At 37.4% G+C, this 7713-nt stretch overlaps 1 protein-coding gene across 5 annotated transcripts in view; it reads right to left on the bottom strand.

Annotated features, from left to right (window-relative positions):
• Window positions 1–293: 293 nt before the first annotated feature.
• Window positions 294–7713, bottom strand: part of LOC733316 (CD99) — a 32815-nt gene continuing 25395 nt past the window's right edge. For 2 of the 5 annotated variants that reach the window (XM_018248444.2, XM_018248445.2), the window contains exons 6-12: window positions 7170–7214; window positions 6475–6534; window positions 5536–5559; window positions 5100–5126; window positions 3754–3867; window positions 2014–2070; window positions 294–975 (exon numbers count right to left, since the gene is read on the bottom strand). In XM_018248444.2, the coding sequence (XP_018103933.1) occupies window positions 950–975; window positions 2014–2070; window positions 3754–3867; window positions 5100–5126; window positions 5536–5559; window positions 6475–6534; window positions 7170–7214 (353 nt within the window). In that variant the 3' untranslated portion in view covers window positions 294–949. 5 annotated transcript variants of the gene reach the window in all.

Genomic DNA, 7713 nt, shown 5'->3' with positions numbered 1-7713 from the left:
AGACTCAGGCAGGAAGTGATGTCACACCAAGCTAATATGGCAGAGACAGTGTCTAGAGCCAATTACTCAGGTATGGAAAAGCATTCTAAAGAATAAAAATGGGGTTCTAACTTGCACTGTTGCAGCTAATCTATTGGCAATAAACTGCCCTGGTAGCTTTCCTTCTCCTTTAATTACATGGGTAATGGCACACGGGTGTATGATGCTGATGCTAAAGGGAAGTGATCCAACAAAAAAGCAGAGGTGTTTTAACAACAACTTCTAGTAGCTGCTATCAAAATGCACCTGTGATATTGTGTTAACCCTAATTTAACAATTTTATTAAGGCTCTTGTTAATTTTGGGGAATACATAGCTAATGAAGCTTAAACACAGGAATTAACAGACGTGCGTCGTGTGATATGCTGAATAGACATCAATGATTAAGGCATTGTGGTATTTACATTCAAGTCATACCAGTAGATATGATACAAACATCTCTAATTTAAGACATTTTTTGACCTTTTTTTTTAATTAAAAAAAAAACTGATATTAATTTAGAACGGAAAATGGAATAAAGCTTAAAAACACTATTCAATAATATTTCCCAGAATACACATGTATGTACATTCAGTGGAACATGACTTTCTACTTTTATCTTATTACATCATGAATAATAGGCTGGATGGCAGTATAGCTAAAACTCCAAATATAGTAAGAGAGAAAAATGTGTGTATCTAATATTAAAGAATAAAAAAAAATTCCCAAAGCAAAACTTAAGTATACCTACACCTAGAACAACACATTATTTTCCGTTTTCAATTACTTAAATCTTATGTAATGGAGCACTTTATTGTTCTCCTACTACTAGGGGTTTTAGGAAAATTGTAAATGGCTGATGTTGCTTCTCCATAATTCGACCCTAGTATGTTGCGTGTTGTAGAATTCGCTGGATGTCTTCATTCCCAAGATTATTTGGCAAGAAGGGAGGTTTGAACTAAAAAAGTAAAATAAATACATTTTCAAACCAACCACAAGCATCATTACATTGCTAATACATTTTCTACCTACTAATTATGTGGCAAAACTAAACAGACAAATACTATACAAGTGGTCTTACATGTAGCTGGAGCTCTTCTTCTGCTGATGCACCATTGACTCCATGTTGTCCAATATACAGTATTACTGGTACTATGACTTTATGGCTGTAACAACACAACTAGGGATGCAGGGAATCCACTATTTTGGATTTGGCTGAATCCCTCATGAAAGTTTTGGCCAAATACCGAACCAAATCCTAATTTGCATATGCAAATTAGGGATGGGAAGGGGAAAACATTTTTACTTCCTTGTTTTGAGACACATCTCAATCCCCACCCCTAATTTGCATATGCAAATTAGGATTCCGCTTCGAATCAGAATCCATCTGAAAAAGGCCGAAACCTTGCAGAATCCCGAACCGAATCCTGGATTTGGTGCATCCCTAAACACAACCATAGTCCAAAAGACGGGGAACCAATTTTGACAGTGTAGAATGTGGAGTCAGTGCCATAGATGCTGCTTTCTATGGCCGGCAAGTGATTTAACACTAAGCTGAGAAAGGCATGCTTGTAGCAATGACAAGCTTAAGTATCGTTATGGTGAAGAAGGGATTTGATTCCATTCTTGATTTCTCTTCTGTAGACAAATTCATTTAGCATGAAAGGAAAGGAAGAAATGGGCACTAGGTATGAGTGAAATATTTTGCCTCGTTTCACAGAGAAAAAACACCCATAGACTATAACGGATAGTAAAAAAATGTCGCACTGTTCAAAAAAAAAAAAATGTTGCGTGGTTTGAAAAATTGTCATGAAAAATTGGCCATTTACTTCGATGCATTTAGTCCGATTCTCAGGTCACTAATGGGAACCCAAAAAAAAAACAAAACAAAATCCCAATAATGCTTCTGTATAAAGTGTTCTATCATGATTGTTTCCTAATAGAATACGTTTTGGTAGAAGAGAAACACGTCAATCTATTCACATGTATTACTGACCTTGTGGCTCTGCTTGGTCCCCTTTATAACTTTCCATGTTTACATTTTCTGGGTCACCTTTAAAATTTAAAAGAACAAAAGTGAAAAGTAGGACTACGTCACACTAAGACACTAAGGGGGTTATTTACTAAAACTCAACCCAACTCCCATGCACGTATTTGGCTTATTTATTTACTGTACATTTCAGGAAAAACTTGGATCAAAAAAAAAAACCAAAAAAACTTTTTCAAGTTTAAAAACAAAAAATGTGTGCAAATTTATTGAATTGCCACTAGAAAAACTCAAGTTTATTGAGTTTTTAAATGAAATCAGGCATCAAACACCTAAAATCCATGAAGGTTAAAATCATCTTCAAATGGTTTTAAGGAACAGCTGCCATTGACTTTTACATGAATTTGACAGGTTTTAGATTTTCGGATTGAGACCTTTAGAAGCTTCAGGGCATAATACTAGATTAAATAAATAACCCCCTATCAGCATCAGAGTCGAGCAAGAATGTAATTTTAGTATGAAATAATCTAAGCACAGTTTGAATTAAATTGAATTTCATTGCAGTGGAGATTTGCATTACAAAAAGATCCCTTATTTGGAAACAGCAGGTACCAAGCATTCCAATAACCTGGGGATGACAAATTCCTAATAAAAAGACAGAATTTGGCATGGATGTACTAGCAGATGCCCTATGTTTTTAAAGAAAGATTGTTCTTGGAATGATGCCATTTTTGTTCACTGCATTATATCAGTATCTCTTTAAAAGAAAATTAAAATCCTTTATTTTTAAGTTCATTTACATAGGGCAAAATATTTATTATGTAGTCTCTAGGTTTTTCTACCCCCCCCCCAAAAAAAAGCACATGCTGCCATCATGATCTGATCTAAAATACTGATCATTAGGTACTATCAGGCATGCTGCATTAAGTCTGAGCAAGAATGCAATTAGTAATTATGGGGTCTCTTGCGACTATATTAAGAGGACCTTTCCCTCAGAGGGTTAACTGGCCCCCTGCATGGAAAACAAGTAAAAATGGGGTCCCAATGACAAAAATCACATCTCCTGATCTGCCTCAGCCACTGCCCAATTATGCCCACCCACCCCTTACCAACTAGCCACATCCCAGCTTCATTCATGAGACTTTTCTTTTCATTTGCCACAGAACCCTGGACTACTATACCCACTGATGGCAGCACTGATTGTGGGCAAAACAATCATGTTTTTATATTGGTTAAACTGGGGATATATACAATTGCCACTATACGGGGGTGACAATATGTTATGCATCACCAATGACACCAGTTCCTACATTTCTTCCCTTGGCCGCTACATCTTTTAGAACAAAAATGCACCGATGTGAGGTTAAAAAGTGAGGCAGAACCACCATCTTTCCATTCAAAGGGCATCACTCAAGAGTTAGACTTGAGATTCTGTACATTTTACTCTACTGGGAATGTTCAAGTTTACATTTGAAGAGGGAGTAAAATAGTGACTAGCAGTTGTCCTGCTTTTTCTTCCCAGGACATTTTTTATTTTTGTTTCATCTGAGATGTTGGCTTTCAGGTCAGGAGGCTGTGTTTATAGCAGTAACACAAATAAAGCACTATTGGCCTTGTTACAAAGTTTACAGTAGGACCCCCTCCTCCAGTATGCTGTCGTTTTACCCTCAGCTCCCCCAAATCGTTCCACAAATGGCTTGGAGATAAGAAACATCTGATGAATTGCTAACTAGCACTCTTAAGACTTACCGCTTGATTCTTTAAAACACAGTTTCTTCTTCTGGTAAGCTATAAAGCTTGATACTGCCCCGACAGCAGCTGCACCAACTGCGCCCACTATTCCAGCAATCATGTTGGTTTTTTCTGTAAGGGGAAAATTGGATTTCACATTGGCTATTTGAATCCCTTAGGCCTTACATAACAAAGCTTAGTGGCTTAAGGACCTAGGACTACAGAACAATTTACAACCCATAGATGCAAGGATTGATTGTACACATCTTCGTTCCATACGAGTTTCAGACCACGTGTGGAGAGTCCATGCCATGGCGATCGGTCATTCAGTCAATCAGACAGGTTAGAGGATTTCTGACGGCTGCTGATAATATCTCTGCATGTATTGCCTATCTGACTATATCAGTGGGAGACTGTCACCAGCTTTTGTCTGACATAACTTTCCTACCATTGCTGTCAGGGGCAGAACATTGGCTAATCTGTTCTTGTATGGCTTTATTTGATCTGAATGGTCAGTGGTAGGTCAGGAGATGGCACCGAACGATTCGATATTGAAGGTATATCAGCTTTAGGTTAAATGTGCCCAAACAACCATTAGACCCAAAGGAGAGCCTGAACACAAAAAGCATGAAGCCCTCTATCGTAAGCTCATTATGAACCTCTAACCTTGTCACTTTTTTTCTTATATGCTGCCAAAGAAGAAAACCCAGACCCATGACTAGCCCTCCACATATGATGAATTATTTGTTTGGCTATATTGCAATACTGTATATTCAAGCTGGTCAACTACGTCAAAAGCCTCCTTGAATATATTGCAATAAATGGACGCATTTTTTGGTAGCTTAATGCATAAAATCTCAATGTTCTTAGTATATGGATTGCAGTACGGGTTCAGTGCATATGGATTTAGTGCAGAGTACCTCTTGTCTTTGTATGAATTTTGTGGTCACAGCCTTACTGCAAAAATTTTTGTAATTTTTAACATTTAGTGATGAGCACAACTTTCCCTTTTGTTATAAGTAAAAAGAAGAAAAACTGTAGCTTTCTGGCTACCTACTGCCCATTAAATTACACAGAGAGTAACGTTTGCTGCCTTGTTTCTAACTGGAAATACCACACCACCTTTTGAGAAAACCTGTCAAATGTATCCATTCATTGCATATATCTGTCAAATTGGGCTATTCTCAAGGACATTGAAAAAACAAAGCAAATGTTTCAAGAGAGCCCGAAAGGGTTTTAAATGTCTCCACTGCATTATATGGTTAAACACAGGTTCTGCTGCCCGTAGCCTCATGTTTTTAGGGAACAGTGGTAGCCAACACTTTGCACTATATCATTTTAGAATCTTGTTAATGAAAACTTACGTTCTCCTTCTTGGTGTTCTTCTGTGTCTGCGAAGACAATGATCTGATTTACTGTTCTGCTCCATAATAAGTCAATAAAGAACCCCACTTTGACTGTTAGTATGCATAAGCAAAGCAGAGAGCACATGTACAGCAAACACAGATTTGTTAGGTGGAAATTAGTTGTTGACATCCAGCCATTAAGAAATGGGTATCAGGAGGCACAATATAGTCATTGTACCCTTCCACAATTTACAGGTATTGCTTTCTATAGTTGGCAGTTCATTCTATCATTACACATATCTAACTATACAGCCAGGAAAAGGGGAGGGGGTGAGTACAGCTTTATTTAATTTGTTTTTGGGAATCACAGTAAAGGTCTTAAAATAAGAATAAAAAAAAGAATCCCAAGGGTTTTATGAGTAAGGACAGGGAATAAAAATATAACAAAACCTACCAGTGGACGGTTGATATTCACGGTCTAGTGAAACCATTTAAAAAGAAAGGAACAAAATCAGAATTCTGAATGGCACTAATTTATCATCAACCAGTTATATCAGTAAGGATGGGGCATGCTATTCCTGGTGGCTTGAAATGTATTTTTCAAATTGTCAATTGTTTAAAATAAGGCACAACAGAATAGGTTTCACCTCTATAATAAATATATTATATAATAAATATATTTATTATAGAATAGGTTTCACCTCTATAATAAATAATAATCATATGATTGGTTGCTAGGAGTTCCTGGACGATGCCTAAAATGCCCATGTTTTAGAGGATGAAAACTGGGTTATATAGTAACATGGGCAAGGTTTGGCCATTCCTGTAACTCTTAGCAACCAAAATAAATGTTTGCTTTTCATTTTTCCCCGTGTATGCTATTCTTGCTTGCAAATATGAATGGTTATTTGGAGAAGGCTGAAGAAAGCATTGGCAATAGCATATAACCTGCTTGTACTTTATTTCCATTTCAGAGCGTCCCTTTATGCTGAAAAGGGGGCTTGAAATAAAGTCATGAAGCCACTGATTATATAAGGTTACGCAAGCATTACAAAGTGTGCTTAATATTGTTGGCTCACAGTTTATCATGTTACCACTAAACTTTACTATGAGCATAGCATTGCGAAGCCCACTGTATAACTCACTGTTGCTTATCTCAATGCCTAACAAAAAGCTGCAGCTTTGGGAATTTAAGATTCATTTATGCAGAGCTCAGTATCTCCATTTCAACCCAGGTAGAACCAAGTACATGGTTTACTTAAAAAGGCTAGCCTGAATGAAATCCAGTCCTCTGTATTATGTTTAGGATACATTTTTATATTAACTCTTAAACAAATATTGGTTTAGAAAATAAGCTCCCTTAACATAAACATCAGTCTAATTTCATTCTTACCTTTGGGGTCATCAGGTAAAGGTTGGCCATTAAAAAGATCACCATCACTGATATGTCCCCCTTAAAAAGACATAACAATCTTAGGCATGCGTGATTTAACTGATGAATAGCTTTAGCAACAAAGGTATCATCAAGGAGACTGATGACTGCTGAATTGATATGTATAGGTTCAGATTTACTAAAGGGCGAAGTGACTAACGCCGGCAACGATTCGCCAGTGTTACCGCTTTTAGACACTTCACCGTTTTACTAACGGGGGCGCAGGTGTAACTTCGCTAGTGAAAGAAACAGACGCCATCGCTAATTCTCGATCTGGCGAATGGACGTTACTCCGCAAATTCAATGAAATGTAGATTGAACTGAACATTACCTCTTTCACCAGACTTGCCTTCGCCAGCTCAGACAAGGAGAAGTGCATTGGAGTGTATAGATAATATAAAAATAATATAAATGCAAGTTATACACTAAATGGCAGTGTGTTGGGAGTTTTTTTGTTTGGGCACATGGATGCGCATAATGAGCGAATGCCGCGACTTGCTCAATATAAAGAGGCTCGTAGCGTCAGGAGCTCATTATGCACATTCACTCTGACATGACTTTGTACCGGCTTGTGGGGTAACATTTTTGTCCAACGGGTGCCGTTTAAGAGATGAAATTGAATCACTCCCTATAACATTTCACAACTATTGACTTACCATCCACTGGCTTGTTGGGAGCAGCAGGTGTTTTTGTAGTTACATCTACAAAAGAAGAAGGAAATATATATATATATATGCACAAACATTACATATTTTATATTTCTATCATAAAATATCCCCAAATCACTTTGGAAACCTCAACATATTCTCCTGTTCTTTGTACTGTATGATAACCCGCTACAAGGTCTCTTTACTTCTATGAGGAGCTTATTTTTGAATTCCTGGTTTGGAGGCAGGTTTTGGTTGGTTGGCAGGTGTAATGCCGAACAGAACCTCCTGTCGCTGCCAGTCCACATAGGGGCTACTAAATAGCCAATCACAACACCTACTTGATGGGATGGATATGTCAATAACATTGCAGGAACTGATCTGATGTCTTTCTAAAAGCTTAAAGTGGCCATAGACGTAACAACTACGATCTTCCTTTGAAATTATGTTTTTATGAAAGATCGTTCATTTCAATACACACGTGTAGAGCTGAATGGTCAGATATAGAGACAATAGAATTCTACCTGTATCTGACCATTCAGTTCTAACAATG

The sequence above is a fragment of the Xenopus laevis genome, chromosome 2S, assembly GCF_017654675.1.
Source record: "Xenopus laevis strain J_2021 chromosome 2S, Xenopus_laevis_v10.1, whole genome shotgun sequence".
Taxonomy (NCBI): domain Eukaryota; kingdom Metazoa; phylum Chordata; class Amphibia; order Anura; family Pipidae; genus Xenopus; species Xenopus laevis.
Note: the sequence above shows the minus strand (reverse complement) of the source record. Positions and strands in the feature narration are given on the sequence as shown.